Source organism: Hyperoodon ampullatus (genome assembly GCF_949752795.1).
Source record: "Hyperoodon ampullatus genome assembly, chromosome: 13".
NCBI lineage: Eukaryota > Metazoa > Chordata > Mammalia > Artiodactyla > Ziphiidae > Hyperoodon > Hyperoodon ampullatus.
In genome coordinates, this window is record NC_136926.1 from 1,448,700 (window position 1) to 1,463,805 (window position 15,106).

Here is a 15,106-nt window from a genome sequence, read left to right on the forward strand (position 1 = left end):
GCGTTCGTCTCTCTGGCTGCCCCGTCAGTGCCCTGCTCACAACCACATTGAACTCCAGCTCGGTGACAGGCCCTCGGGCAGCATCTCATCCTTGCGGTAGACAAGGCCGTCTCTGGGGTCAAGCTGCACCTGCTTGCCTCTTGGACTCCTGCAAGGAGAATCCGCAACCGATAGCCCATGGCCTCTGGTCCCTCTCCTCTCCGGCTTCGTTGCCTCCACTGCCCCCATCTCTCCACTCCAGGCCCCTGGCCCGCTCCCCGAGTGCACCAGCACATCCCAGGGGCTCAGCGCTGGCTGTTCCCTGTGCGTGGAGCACCACCCCCCGCCCACAGCTCTCCCAACCACCTGCTACTTCCTACACCTCCTTCTGGTCACCACCCAGGCCATCTTACACCAGGCACCCCATTTAAAAGTGCAAATTCCAAATCACCCTTACTTGATCTCTTTTTCCACCACAACAGCTAGCACCTCCTAATGTATTATATCATTTATTTATAGATTCTTGTCGGTCCCCTGACCCCCACCCAGTCAGGGCCACCACGTACTGCTGTGTAGGCTGTGCACTGCACAACAGCCCCTGGTAGCCTTTCCGTCCCTTCAGTGTGTCCTAAGTTCCCTGAGGCATGGATTGTTTTTTCTTTTCTAGTTCGTGAATGTACTCCGGTGTGTTAAAACAGGGTGTGGCACATAACAGGTCCTCAGTTCATGCTTGTAAATGAACGTATGGCCACCCGTGTGGGGAAGGAGGGCCGGGAAGTGGGCTGCGCTGGACAGGGAGGCCGAGCTGTGGAGGGACAGACCGAGCTGACCCACAGGGCCTCTGGAGCCAGGACGGCCCCGTAGAGATTGGGCCCAATCCGTGTGCCCATAGCCCTGGTGTCCATCAGTCCTCAGCCACGGGCTGCCCCGGGAAGGGCGAGGCCTCGGCAGGCGAGTCTGCAGCCTAGGCGACCCCGGGCCTTCCAGAGGTGGAGCCCTTGGATCTGCCGTCCGCAGGCGCCATCAGACCTGGGTGTGGCCACCTCCCTGGAGGAGGCCTGGCTCCAGCCCCCCGACCTGGGGGAAGGGGGGCGGGTCCAGGCATCCATGCCTTTCCACATGGACATGCACCGCCCCGCAGGGCCGAGCCCGCCCTCTCGCGGATCCGGGAGGACCGCCGGCGCATCGTCCTGCCGGCCATCGACAACATCAAGTACGACACGTTTGAGGTGCAGCAGTATGCCAGCGCGGCCCACGGCTACAACTGGGGCCTCTGGTGCATGTACATCATCCCGCCCCAGGACTGGCTGGACCGCGGTGACGAGGCAGCGCCCATCAGGTGAGCCGACCCCCGGGGCCCCTGGGGCAGGGCCTGCCCTGGAAGGAGCCAGGACAGCGTGAGGTGGCGGTGGGGCAGGGCTGCCGCAGGGGGCTTGGGGGCTGGAGGGCCGGGGGTGCTCCTCTGCAGAAAGCCAGGGCCTGGCGCCATGTGGGGAAGTAAGTGTGGTGGCATGCAGCGTCTGCCCAGATGTGCAGAGGGACATGGGGGTGTGATGGGGAAACTTGGGAGTGGCTCCAGTTTGTGACCTGAGAGATGATGGGGTCGGGCGGGGGCGGGGGAGAGGGAGGGAGACAGACAGACAAACAGAGCTAACACCCAAAGAGAAAGAGCCAGTAAAGAGACTGAGAAAAGGAACACAGACGTGGAGAGAGCAGAACAGGGGACTCGCCAAGGAAAGTGAGAGGGAACAAGAAAGAGAGATGCACAGAGGGAGACAGAGTCAGGGTAGGGCGCAGGGAGACCAAGAGACAAAACTGGGGAGGCGTCATGGCGTAGAGAGGACGAGAGGTGCAGAGAGGGAGACAGGGAGGGAAAGGAGACAGAGACCTAGAGAGAACGAGGGAGAGACAGACACACAGACAGACAGAGGCAGAGACAGCACCGCAAGGGTCAAAAACACGAGCCGGGCAGCGGAGCAGAGACCTGGAGGCCACAGGTGCTGTGTGTGCTACAGAGACCCCAGGCGTTTCCGCAGACCCCAGAGATTGTCCTGCAAAGCATTGATATTATTTTGAATCGGTTCCCAAACATGAAAACGGAGAGATTTTCACATGTTAAAAATTCACAACCCAGGGACTTCCCTTGTGGTGCAGTGGTTAAGACTCCGTGCTCCCAATGCAGGGGGCCCAAGTTCGATCCCTAATCTGGGAACTAGATCCCACATGCATGCCACAACTAAGAGTTTGCATGCCACAACTAAGGAGCCCACCTGCTGCAACTAAGACCCGGCACAACCAAATAAATAAAATATTCAAAAATAATGCACAACCCAGGGCTTCCCTGGTGGCACAGTGGTTGGGAATCCACCTGCCAATGCAGGGGACACAAGTTCAAGCCCTGGTCCGGAAAGATCCCATATGCTGCAGAGCAATGAAGCCCGTGTGCCACAACTACTGAGACTGCGTTCTAGACCCCGCATGCCACAACTACTGAAGCCCGTACGCCTAGACCCCATGCTCCGCAACAAGAGAAGCCACCGCAATGAGAAGCCCGCGCACCACAACGAAGAGTAGCCTCCGCTCGCCGCAACAAGAGAAGAAAGCCCGTGTGCAGGAGTGAAGACCCAATGCAGCCACAAATAAATAAATTAAATTAATTAAAAAAAAAACACAGCCCAGCATTTTTATAAAAATGGGAAGGTGCACATTCTCACAAGGCAGCAGTCCCTGGGGCTGAGAAGCAGTCCCCTGTCTAAACAGGGCGGTGGTCTCCAGTTCCCGAAATCCCCACCACTCCCCATTGTCTCCCTGACGCTCTGCCTTCCTGCCTGCGCTGTCGTTTCTTGCACCTGGCTTGCTTTGTTTGTTTCCATCACCGACTGAGCTTCTGTAGTTTGCAGCCTTTCCTTCCACTTCCCTAGTCTGCTGAGCCCCTGGGAAATTTATGTTTCAAAATCTAGTGGGGCTACCACTTTCTCCTGGGGGTCCAGCAGGATGGAGGTAGTTTTGTCCTGGAGTGAATGTGCATCTGCAGGATCTGTTGACCCCTTGGAGCCTTGGCCAGGTCTCCCCCTGTAGAGGTTTGGATTTTAGGGCCTTGGGCTGGGACCCGTCCTGCTTCATCTGTACAAACTGATGTGTCCCTGCTGAAACAAGCCACTCTGCCCGCAAGTGACCAAGACCATCCCTCACTGCACCTTTGAAAGCTCTCTCTTCCCCTAGGAGTGTCTTACGGGGGCTTCCAGGCACCTACCCTCCATTAGCAAAGAGCCATCCAGTGAGAAGTTAAGTCTCAGAGCAGCCTGGATGCCCCGAGCCGCAGGAAGGGATGCTCTGGCCAGACTGTGTGTTGTCTCAAACTTTGGTTCTTATTAGTATTACCTGGAGAGCATTTGAAAACCTTGAGGCCCAAAACCCCAATAAAAAATGGGCAAAGGCCTTGAACAGATACTGCACACAGGAAGGTAGACAAAATGCTAACACACTCATAGAAAAACGCCCACGACGGAGTCGCACAGTGTCCCAGTGAGGGGCCCTGCACGCCTGCTAGAATGGACAGACAGACCGGTGGCAGCGGGGCCTGGTGACACGGAGTAGTCGGAACGCTCAGCACGGCCGGTGGGAGGAGGCGTCCGCAAGGCCACTTTGTAAAACTGGCAGCTTCTCGAAGAGGTAAAAACACTTCCTGTATGACCAGCCGCTCTACCCCAGGTGTCTTCCCAAAAGAAATGAAAACACACGTCTACAAAAGACAGCTGCGAATGTTTGTGGTGGCAGCTTTATTCACAATAGTCCCGTATTGGACCCAAATGTCCACCAACAGGTGACTAGATAAACGAAGCATAACCGGTCTATGTAAAGGGAGACTTCTCAGAACTAAAAGGGAATAAATCTTTTTCTCAAAGCCCTGCCTGTGATGCTTCAGGACGGCCCCCAGACCCCCAGCCCCTCTTCCTGGGGAGAGAAGGAGTCACTCTGAATCCCATCTCAGTGTGCACGGCACCCAGGGAGCCAAGAGTGGCGTAACCGCGTCCTTCAAGTTCTAGAAAAGGCCGCCTCTGAGTTACAGTGTGTTGCCTTGATTGTACCGTGTATGTTTTGAAATTGGAACCGATGTTTACACTTAAGAGATTTCACATGAAATTGATATCTACTCTCTGAAAAGTAGAAGACTCTGGAAAACCCAGTCCCCCATTCCTACCTGGTGACGATCCACTGGAGCTACCGATCCCCTGGGAGGGGCAGTGCCACAGTCCCCACCGCTCCCAGCAGCCTGCTTCACTCGCCCCGCGAGCTGGAGGGTCAGGAGGAACAGGACTCCAGGGGCAGCCTCGAGGTCATTTCCTTCCAACGTTGTTATCCAGAGGACGACCCTACTCTCCCCCTTCTCAGGGAAGGGTCTTCACACAACCTCCCCGCAGCAGCAGACCCCCCGGGAGAAGCCCTGGCACCCCAGTGCCTGCAGAAGAGGCTCCCGGCCACCCTCTGATGGAGCCCCTCACCCTGCGCATCCCGAGACCCTGACCCCAGGCTGGGAAACTGCATCCCCGGGGACAGCGCAGGCCTGGAAGGGTCTCTCCTGAAAACCACCCTGGGATTTCTCGTCTCCCTCGGACCTGGGCGCGGAGCCGCCGCCCTTTTCCTGAAGGACGCAGCTCGCACACCCGCCCTGGAGCCCGGGTGGGAAATTAGCCCTGGAGAGGCTGATGTGTGAAGATTTCCTTTAGGAAATTTCCCTACCAATCATTATCCTTGAAGCTCAAGGAAGAAAAAGGAGTGAAAAGAAGGCTTGGATTGCAGGAGGGAAGTACCTCAGTCTTGACAGAAGGAGAAAGACGGCTTCCCCCGCACGTGGAAAGGAGTGAGGGGCCCGCAGGCCTGGTGTGGGCCCAGGGGTCCTGCATGCTGGGGGCGGCTGGCCGCACGCGCAAACCCTGTCACTGAAGTGGAGCTGCTTCCCGGGTCTGAAGGAGGTCAAAACGGGACCCGTGACCAGTGGCGTGTTTGTCCCCGTCTCCACATGGCTCTGAGCTGCTAGCAGGGTGCGGGTGCGGAGCATCTTGGCTGCGTCGTATGGACCCCCGCCTCGGGGAGGGCAGTGCAGCCCCTGGGCGCACGCGGCTCACGTCTTCCAGGGGCCGTGGAGCTCGTGTGAGGGCTTGCACCCCGTCCCCCGCAGGGGAGTCCAGATCCGGGCCAGTGTGTCTGGTGGACGCGGAGGGACCGTGGGTGTAAGTCGGCTACCAGTGGGGCCAGAGGAGCCCGGCGGAAAGGGGGACGCTCTGGGGGTGGCAGAGGGGTCCCTCCCAGCACCCAGTCCCCCCACCAAGCCGGGGAGCGTGGAACGAGCCCCCAAGGAACACACGCACACTCACACACACATGCGCAAACTCACACACAGATGCACACACGTGCATAGAGACGCACAGATACAAATGCAAGCACACAGACACATGTACACACTCACACACACAAAACCACACATAGACCCGCCCACCCAGACACACACGCGCACACACACACACACACATACGCGCAAGACCACACATAGACCCGCATGCACACACACATTCACACATAATTGCTTCTCCGGTCACGGTGGTAGGATAGTGACATTTTCCTGCTGACTTGTCACTTACCCTCTCCTGAGCCGTCACTTCCCGTGGTGCTGGGGGTCTTGGTAAGCACCTCGCCTGCTGGGTAAGTAACAGTCCATCAAAGGGATGGCTCGAAATTCATTCGACCGTCTACACTGATGTACTGTAAGTTGATTTCCCTTTGGCCACTATAACTCACGCTGCAGTGCACAGCTTTGTGCGAATAGCTTTTGGATTAGTCTCCTAGGATAAATGCCAGCTGTGGAATCAGGGGATAAAATAATAACAGCAAGCGGTTCCCAGGCTCCAGACACTCCTCTATGCAGTTTTCATCTGCACAGCAGCCTGTGGAGGAGGCACCGTCCTGCCTCTCATGTTATGGGTGGGGAAGCCGAGCCCAGAGAAGCTGAGTGACTTGCCCGAGGTCACACAGCCGGTGCGCACCGAGCCGGGTCGTCGTTGCATCACTGCACAGGTATTGCTGGCTCTCTATTCATAGCTTTGGACTTTTCCAAGGCAGTTGAGCCACAACCCACACCAGTCTCTCCACAAACTCGCCACCAGTGCGTGTGACCCCTGCACCCGGTTTGGCAGCGAGTCTGCAAGATTCTGCACGCACCTTCCCTGTGCTTGTGCTGATTGCCTGGCCATGCCCTGCCTGCGAGCACGTGTTCTTCCTCAAGACGCCAAGAGCAGATGACTCTCTTGTCCCTTGTCACTCTCCTGAAGGCTGAAGGACCCATTTGTGATCTTAATTCTATCCGCTCCCATTTACACAGAACTCCAGAATTCCATGGACTCGAGGATGTGTATTGTCTATGTGTGGGTGTCTGGGTGTGTCTCTGTGTGTGCATGTGTTGTATGTGTATCTGTGTGTGTGTTCACTGCAGGTGTGGGTCTGTGCTTATGTGTGGGGGGGTGCACGTGTGTGTTTCTCTGGGTGTTATGTGTGCATATATATGTGTGTCTGCATGTACCTGTGTGCATCTGGGTGTGTACGTGTAGGTCTGTGTATCTGTGGGTACATTTGTGGGACCATGTACGTGTATTACCTGTGTCTGTATATTTGTACATCTGTTTGTTGGGTGTGTGTCTGGCCTTGTAGGCGGTGTGTTGCGTGTGTGTCTACATGTGTCCGTGTACCCGTGTGTGCCTGTATGTCTGTTGCATGTGTGTATTTGTGCATGCATGCGTGTGTGTTGTGTGCATCCATGCATCTGTGTGTATCCCCATGTCTGTTGCCTTTACAAGGCAGGAGCCCAGGTGAGGACCCTTTGCAGAGATGCTGCTTGCTATATCCCGGCATGCTGCACATCAGCCCCGATATAAGGATGCCCCCAGGACGACAAGTCTCCCCCTGCCTGGCCAAACCTGAGAACCCCTCCGCCCTGGCTGTTTTCTGTAAACACAGCAAGAAGTTCTCATGCAAATAAATTCAGTGCCAGCTGATTCTGCTTCCATCGCCTTCTGAGTTTAAGTTTATTTTGGAACTCTGAGCAGTAATAAAAAAATTATTGCTAGCTACAACAGACTTGGCAGGGATTTGGTAGTTAAATTCACCAGAGATCACCTGAGATTTTTGTGTCGTTAAGAAAATGAGAGAAATATCTCTCTTCGCTGGTGAACTATAACTTAAACCGTCAAACGCTTGCTATTACACATCACAGATGACATTAAAATTTCATTGCTGTTAGATTTGTGGCTCAAATGTCATGACTAAACAAACTGGATCTTTTTACAAATAAAAGGATAATCGCTTTTTAATGCCTCTGTTATTCTTGGACAACTTATGGGCATTTGCTTCTGATGTCCTAGTCACATTTAAAAGAAATGCTTCTTTTAAATTGTGATTGAGAACAATTTATCATGGCGTTTTCATGAGTGACTTCATACCTGTGGGAGCAGCGGGAGGGCACAGTGGGGGAAACGGAGCAGGAAACAGCCTTAGCCTTCAGCCTTGCTAGGACCACAGGGGCCTTCGGGGGCAATGGGGAGCCTTTTTTAAAAAATTATTTGTTCTATTTATTTATTTTTGGCTGCATTGGATCTTCTTTGCGGTGCGCGGGCTTCTCACTGTGTTGACTTCTCTTGTTGCAGAGCACAGGCTGTAGGCACACGGACTTCAGTAGTTGTGGCTCGCGGGCTCTAGAGCGCAGGTTCGGTAGTTGTGGCGCGCGGGCTTGGTTGCTCCGTGCCAAGTGGGATCTTCCCTGAGCAGGGATCGAACCCTTGTCCCCTGCATTGGCAGGCAGATTCTTAACCACTGCGCCACCAGGGAAGCCCCAGTGGGGAGCCTTTACTAGTCCTCTCAGAGCTCGGAAGAAACTAAGCCCTCAGCCTACAAGGGAGGTGTCTTTGTTTTGAGGGAAACACGTCCTTCAAAAGCTTGGAAGGTCCTGCTTTCTTACAAAACAGAGACTATGCCTACTTCTTGCTAGCAAGATATTTTTCCTTTCTCTTTCCTTTCTCTTTTTTATCCCCTCCAACTAATAGGCACTCAGTATATCCTGCATTCATGATGTGAATGTATCAGGAATGAATGAATGAGCCAGCAAATGTGCAGGTCTATTCACAGGGACACCCTCCACTTCTCTCTGCCACTCTGTCTCAGCCTGTCCTGCTTTGACCACCACTGCTCCATGGGACCCGTGGATAGATTGTTAATGCATTTTAGAAAAAACTATAACCAGCACATTGACACATGATTTCCCAGATACAATTACTTGGGACAAGGCAAGATTTACTGACATTTTAAAAATATGTAGCTGTAAATAGAATTATTACAGGAATAATTGTACAGTTGGCAGTCTTTTGCAGACAGCTGCACAGGTTGTGTACTGTACAACTTCAAGGTGTGTCATTCAGAGAGAGTCTGATATTGAGGAGGTTCCGTAGAGTTGAGCAGTGCACAGCCTGTGCAACTGCCCATTACAGCCCTGACTACTGATACACAGATAAAATAACGAAGGAGGTAGGCAAGTGACTGATCATCAGGGCAACTAAACAACTCAGATTAAACAGATTTTTAAAAATTCACACTAAGTTGCCTGAATTGAACACTGGTTTTTGTCATCTCTGAGGGATGCAAAGACAAGTCCTAGGCAGCCCTGCCTGTGTCCCAAGCCCTGGGCACAGTGACCAAGCAGAGGCGAGGAGCGCAGGGCTGAGGTGTGAGGACTTGGAAAGCGGATGGTGAGCCCACCCGGGCTGTGGGGACCCGGGGCCGCACACCAGCAACCGGCTCACGCACCGTCCGCTTCCCTCCAGAACCCCGGCCATGATTGGCTGCTCCTTTGTGGTGGACCGGGAGTACTTCGGGGACATCGGCCTGCTGGACCCGGGCATGGAGGTGTACGGTGGGGAGAACATCGAGCTGGGCATGAGGGTAAGTGTCACTGCCTGGACACCGAGGCCTCTTGAGGGGACCGTCTGCTGAGCAGACCTCTTGGCCTGGTTGTTCCGGGGGCTGCGTGTTACCAGTAAGGGGGACGTAAGGCCCCAAAACTTAGGTCAATGTAAGAAACCTCGATGGCAACGGGACTGGGAAACTTTATGAATATGGAAACAAGAGATTGTGTTTTGGATGTGACTCTGTTTCTCAAGCCACGCGTTCTGTTGCATTACACTAAAGTGGGGGCTGGTGGGGGGGGTTGGAACTTGTAAAAGCCGGTCCTCGGCTTGGGGAGTTTGTACGATGGCAACGAGGAGACCCACCCTGTTTCGTGGGCTTGTCTTGGTGGATGTGTGTAAAGCAGGGTGCATATGGGGGTTGTGAGCATCCGAATTCCCCACGGCTGCTCCTGGGGGGACAGCTTGTAGAGAAGGCTCCAGAGAGGACGTTTTCTCCTAGGAATTTTATGATTCCAGGCCTTATGCTCAAATCTTTAGTCCATTTTGAGTTAATTTTTCTGTATGGTGTAAATAGTGGTCCAGTTTTACTCTTTTGCATGGAGCTGTCTGGTTTTCCCAGCACCATTTATTGAGGAGACTATCTTTTCCTCGTTGTACATTCTTGGCTCCTTTGTTGTAAATTAATTGACAATGTGTGCATGAGTTTATTTCTGGGTTCTGTATTCTGTTCCATTGATCTATGGAATGTTTTTATGCCAATGCCATATGTTTTGATTCTTGTAGCTTTGCAATGTAGTTTGAAATCAGGGAGTGTGATGCCTCCAGCTTTGTTCTTCTTTCTCAAGATTGCTCTGGGGTCTTTGTGGTTCCATACAAATTATAGGATTGGTTGTTCTATTTCTGAGGAAAAATGTCATTGGCATTTTGATAGGGATGTACTCAATCTGTAGATTGCTTTGGGTAGTACGGTCATTTTAACAACATTTTCCCAATCCATGAGCATGGATACTTTTCCATTTATTTGTGTCTTCTTCAACTTCTTTCATCAATGTCTTGTAGTTTTCAGTGTGCAGGCCTTTCACCTCCTTGGTTCAGTGTATTCTTAGGATAAAATCAGGTTGGGTTCGGAGCCCAGTCAAAGGCTAGTATCCTGGGCTCTGTTCACAGCTCAATGGAATGGTCACAGCATGATTAACATGACGTGGCACAGCCCATCCAGAGAGGGATGGGCAGGGCTTTCAAGGACAGTGGACCTGGAGTGCCAAAGGACCCTGCTTCCAGGAGAGTTCGGGTTTGAGCCCTCAGCACCAGGTCATGGGTTACGACCAGGTCACCAGGTCACCAATTCCTTCCCCTTCATGCTCAAGTGCTCCTTCTGAGGTGCCGTGACCCCGCTCCACACAGAATGCTCAGAGTCCCAGGATGGGGAAGCAGCTTAGCCATTGGTACCAGGGGCCGGAACGCAGACCCACACTAGCTCAAGCCTAACTAACCAGCTGGTTAGCTGTCTCTGCCCAGTGGCGATACCAGAGCCCCCAAATCAAAGAGTTTTTGACACTGGATCTGTTAGCCTTGACAGAGTACCGTCACCCGGGAGGCCTAAAGCCACGGCCCCCTCCTCTTACTGCACTGAGGCTGGAGTCTGAAGTCTCTGGGGCTGCGCCCCCTGGGGGCTCCCAGGGAGGGTCCTTCCTGCCTCCTCCAGCTCCCGGTATTTGCTGTTAACCATGGTGCTCGTAGATGCGACCCTCCAATCACGTGGCCGTCTTCTCCCTGTGTGTTTACGTCCCCTCCCTCTGTGTGTGCTCCCCATTAGAAGGACACCAGTTACACTGGATTAGGGCCCAACTGAATGACCTTGTTTTAACCTGATTACCCCTTTATTTATTTTTTTTAAAGAAACACTGTTTTAAGTTTTCTCTCTCTTTTTTTTAGACCTATTTGTTTTAATGAATTTATTTATTTATTTATTTATTTATTTATTTATATTTTGGCTGTGTTGGGTCTTCATTGCTGCACACGGACTTTCTCTAGTTGCCGGTGAGCTGGGGCTACTCTTCGTTGTGGTGCGTGGGCTTCTCATTGCGGTGGCTTCTCTTTGTTGTGGAGCATGGGCTCTAGGTGCGCGGGCTTCAGTTGTTGTGGCACATGGGCTTAGGTGCTCTGCGGCATGTGGGCTTTTCCCGGACCAGGGATCGAACCTGCGTCCCCTGCATTGGCAGGCACAATCTTAACCACTGCGCTACCAGGGAAGTCCCTGATTATTCTTAATTATCAACATGGCCAGTACGAAGAGCGTCCCATCCAGGGGCAGAGTAACTTAGGCAGCTGTTGGTGCCCCAGTTGGTGACGCCCTCTCTCCAGGGGAAGCTGACTGAGCTTGGTCATGGGTCCAAACTGTGAAACAAGGCAACTCCAACGGCCTGGAAATGACGGGTGGCCCACGGGGCTCTGGCTATGTGGGAGCGAGGCTGCCAGCAGCTGGGAAGCCAGAGCCGGAGGTCAGGGATGTGAACCCCACGCTGTCACCTCTGACCTCACTCCCGTGCCCTCCTGCCCCTCTTCAGAGAGACCAAGACTCAGGGTTTGGGGACGGCCAGTGAACTGACCAAGTCCTGCAGCAGCAGATGGGCCATGAGCTGCCCACCCACCAGCAACCAAGCCTGAGGTTCAGAGCTGTTTCTGGATTTAGAACAAGAGGAAGCCAGCGTGTGCAGTGACTTCCCAATTTTTAGGACATTATATGGGACAAGAATCACAATTAGCCGTGATGCTGAGTCCTGATGATACCGACCAGGGTTCTTGACCTTCCCCAATCAATAGAAATTGGCCTGAGGCCAGACAAGAAATTCAGGCAAGGCTTTACTGGGGTCCCTGCTGAAGCAGGGGGGAGAGAGAACAAACAACAGCTTCCCTTGCTTGCCTGCTCCCTGAGGGGGTGCCAGCTGGTTCCTTACACGGGGTGAGGGTAGGAGTGTGTCCAGGGGTCGGGCTGGAGGCGTGGCTCAGGTGGTCTGCCCACCGCTTAGGTGGTGTTGAGTGCAGGGGGCATGAGCAGTGCCCTGCTTTTGCTCCTGACACTCTGTTTTTGCTCCTGGCTCTTCAGAAGTGACAGTTGGGTTTTATTTGGTCTTTTTGTATCTTTTATCCAGAATTTGCTGCAGCTGCACATGCGTGCATTTATTTTTAGTCCCGTATAGTTTCTTTGTATTTACTGCTGGAGGAGACACGTGTCCAGGTGCAAGCACGGCAGCAAAGGGGCCCAGGTTCCAGGTCCCAGCCTGTCTCACTGAGGCCCCAAGATGCTGTGACAGCCGCTCCACCACTCAGAACGCTGAGCAGAGCACGTTCACAGGCAGATCAGGAGGGGCCAGGAGACCTGCCAGAAGGGCGAGGCAGGTCTCTGGGCCTGGTTCTCAGACTCCAGCTGCACCAGAATCCCTTAGAGGCTCCTTAAAATAGATCACTGGGCCCCAACCCAGAGACGTGGATTCAGTACGGCAGGGTGGAGCCCAGGAATCTTTTTTTTAAAATTCATTTATTTATTTATTTTTGGCTGCATTGGGTGTTCATTGCTGCATGCGGGCTTTCTCTAGTTGCAGCGAGCGGAGGCCCCTCTTCGTTGCGGTGTGCAGGCCTCTCATTGCGGTGGCTTCTCTTGTTGTGGAGCACGGGCTGTAGGTGCACGGGCTTCAGTAGTTGTGGCACGCGGGCTCGGTAGTTGTGGCTCATGGGCTCTAGAGCGCAGGCTCAGTAGTTGTGGCACATGGGCTTAGTTGCTCTGCATCATGTGGGATCTTCCCGGGCCAGGGTTCAAACCCGTGTCCCCTGCATTGGCAGGCGGATTCTTAACCACTGCGCCACCAGGGAAGCCCAGCCAGGAATCTTAATTTCCAACAAATTCCCAAGGGCCACTGACTCTGCTGGTCCAGGGAACCCACTTTGAGAACCATCCTCCGCCCAGCCACCACTCTGAGGACCGTAAGCCAGCCAGGCTTGCTCTGCACAAGGCCTGGAGCATTACTGAGCACTCTGTAAATACCCACGGATGGAGGGGAAGCGGCCAGGGGCCAGGCCTCGGGGTCTCCTGTGGCCGAGCTCTGCTGATGTGGGGCTGAACTCTGATTGGTTTGGGGTCCTTGGGATTTTGTGGTTTTCTTCTAGGGTTTCATTTAGGTTTTTGTTTGTCTGTAGGGACTTAAGTCACAGAAAAGATTATTTAAGGCTAGTTTTTAAAAATTTATATACAGTTTATTGAAGTTACACCTTTCCAAACCTGTTTGCTTTAAGCTTTTAAGTTAAACCTAGAGATGATACTATTGTGGTTGTAAATAAAATAAGAACACTCAGCTTCCCCTTTTCTTTGATTAATGCTTGATTAACTCAGATTGAACAGCTTAGATGCTATTAAACAACGATCAGTTCCATTTCTGCCTTTAGTTAATTAAATTCCCTTGAACTTTTAAAATGACACTTATAAATGGGGCGTATTTTCTTTTCTCTTTAAGCACTTTGAATGCCTGATATCATTGCAGAAATTCCCCTAAGCGCTTAAAAAACGCTAGTGTGTCTAGTATATTAAACTTATACCAAATCTTAACTTCTCTGAAGCATTTCGGTATTGTTTGCAAATGTTTTAAATTCTCTGACAAGGTCCAATTTTAAATCACAAATTTAGAATCAATCCTCTGTTATACATGTTAAAATGGAATCAGAGGATTAGCCCGGCAGAGTCTTCAGTATGCTGACTTTTCTCAACTGTTTTCATCATTAAAGACAAATCCTTTCCAATGATTCCTGAACCTGGCAGAAAGTGCCAGTTCTCCGTGTTTGATTGATTCCTGCACCTCTACATTGGATTCTAATCCTTCCCAGTGTTAGAGGATGTCAGCTCGGGAACCACAGTCAGAGTCCCAAGGAAGCTGCAGGGGCCCTGGGGGCTGCCCCTGACCCCTGGCCTGGGTGTGGGTAGCAGGGGGCTCAGTGGACATGCGCCTGGGTGGAGGGACCGCCCTGGGGAGGATGAACCACCACTGGAGACGCAAGGCGCCCACACACGGAGGGGCAGGGGAGAAGCACCCCGACAGACCTCTTGCGCCCCGTCTCCTTCCAAACCAAACCCAGCTGGGAGCCCGAGGGCAGGAAGGGACCTGCCTGGAAGGGTGACCGGGCCTTGCCAACCCAGCCAGGTGGGCCCGGCCAGGAGTTGTGAGCCATGAGGGCGGGAGGAGGAATTTGAGGGTGGGGACCCCCAGGCGCTTGCAGTGGCTCAAGTGGGGGGCAGTGCAGGGTCAGGCAGAAGCCAGCATGGGGGAACGGACCAGGGAGGGAGAAACAGTGGGGGTGGTCGAGGTGAGAAGACGCCAGGTGTCGGGGGGCCGGATGAGGGCAACAGCCACACCCCGCATGCCGGGGGGAGAGAGAAGCGAGGCTGGACACCACCACCGGTATCCAGGAAGCAGGCTGTGTATGGGGTAAGGTTAGGGTCGGGGTCCATCTGAGACCCCGATCTGTCCGAAAGAGAACTCGGTATGGGGGGTGGGGGAGGCACTGCCCTGGGTGTCACCACGTAGGCGCCTGGGAGAGGGCGAAGGAGAGACGGGCCAGTCTCCACCCCTGGTGGCACCTGGGTGGGAATATCCTCCTGGAGGATTTTGCAGCATGGGGAACGGGGAAGGAGGTGAGCCTCCATGAAGGAGCATCTCCTGAAAGAGAGGCAGGAGCCTGTTGCCGTGGTAACTAACTGGGGGCCTGAGGGCACCTCAGTTGCCTCCAGTTGTCCTCACTGGGAATAGAGGGCACCGTGCGCAGGGGTCGGGGAGACAGAGGGGACAGGCGGGGGGGTGGCCCGAACGTAACACGAGCAGTGGCCACGCCCACCACGTACAGTGCGTGTCCCGCGCTGAGGGGGCGTCCAGAAGTGGGGTAGGTGCCCAGTGCACATGGGGGACAGCCGAGGCCGCATGGGGGTCACGGGGTGCTGACCGGCGCAGGGGGAGGGCAGAGCCGGGGAAAGCCCCCGGTCCCAGCTGGTGAGGCAGGGAGGGGTCCAGGTGTGGAAGTTTCCTTGCACCCACCTGTAGCTGGGAGCCCTGAGCTCTGTGAACACACGGTGACTGCGGGTTTGGCCATTAGACAGCAAGGAAGGGCCAGGATGGTGCTCACCTGGGTGACTTCTA

General features: G+C 53.7%; 1 protein-coding gene across 1 annotated transcript in view; it reads left to right on the forward strand.

Annotated features, from left to right (window-relative positions):
* Positions 1–15,106, forward strand: part of GALNT9 (polypeptide N-acetylgalactosaminyltransferase 9) — a gene marked incomplete at both ends in the record, with an annotated part of 88,692 nt that overhangs the window by 48,508 nt on the left and 25,078 nt on the right. The window contains 2 exons of the mRNA XM_079718204.1: positions 1,121–1,318; positions 8,844–8,961. Coding sequence (XP_079574330.1) covers positions 1,121–1,318; positions 8,844–8,961 — 316 coding nt within the window. The remainder of the gene's footprint in view (positions 1–1,120; positions 1,319–8,843; positions 8,962–15,106) is intronic.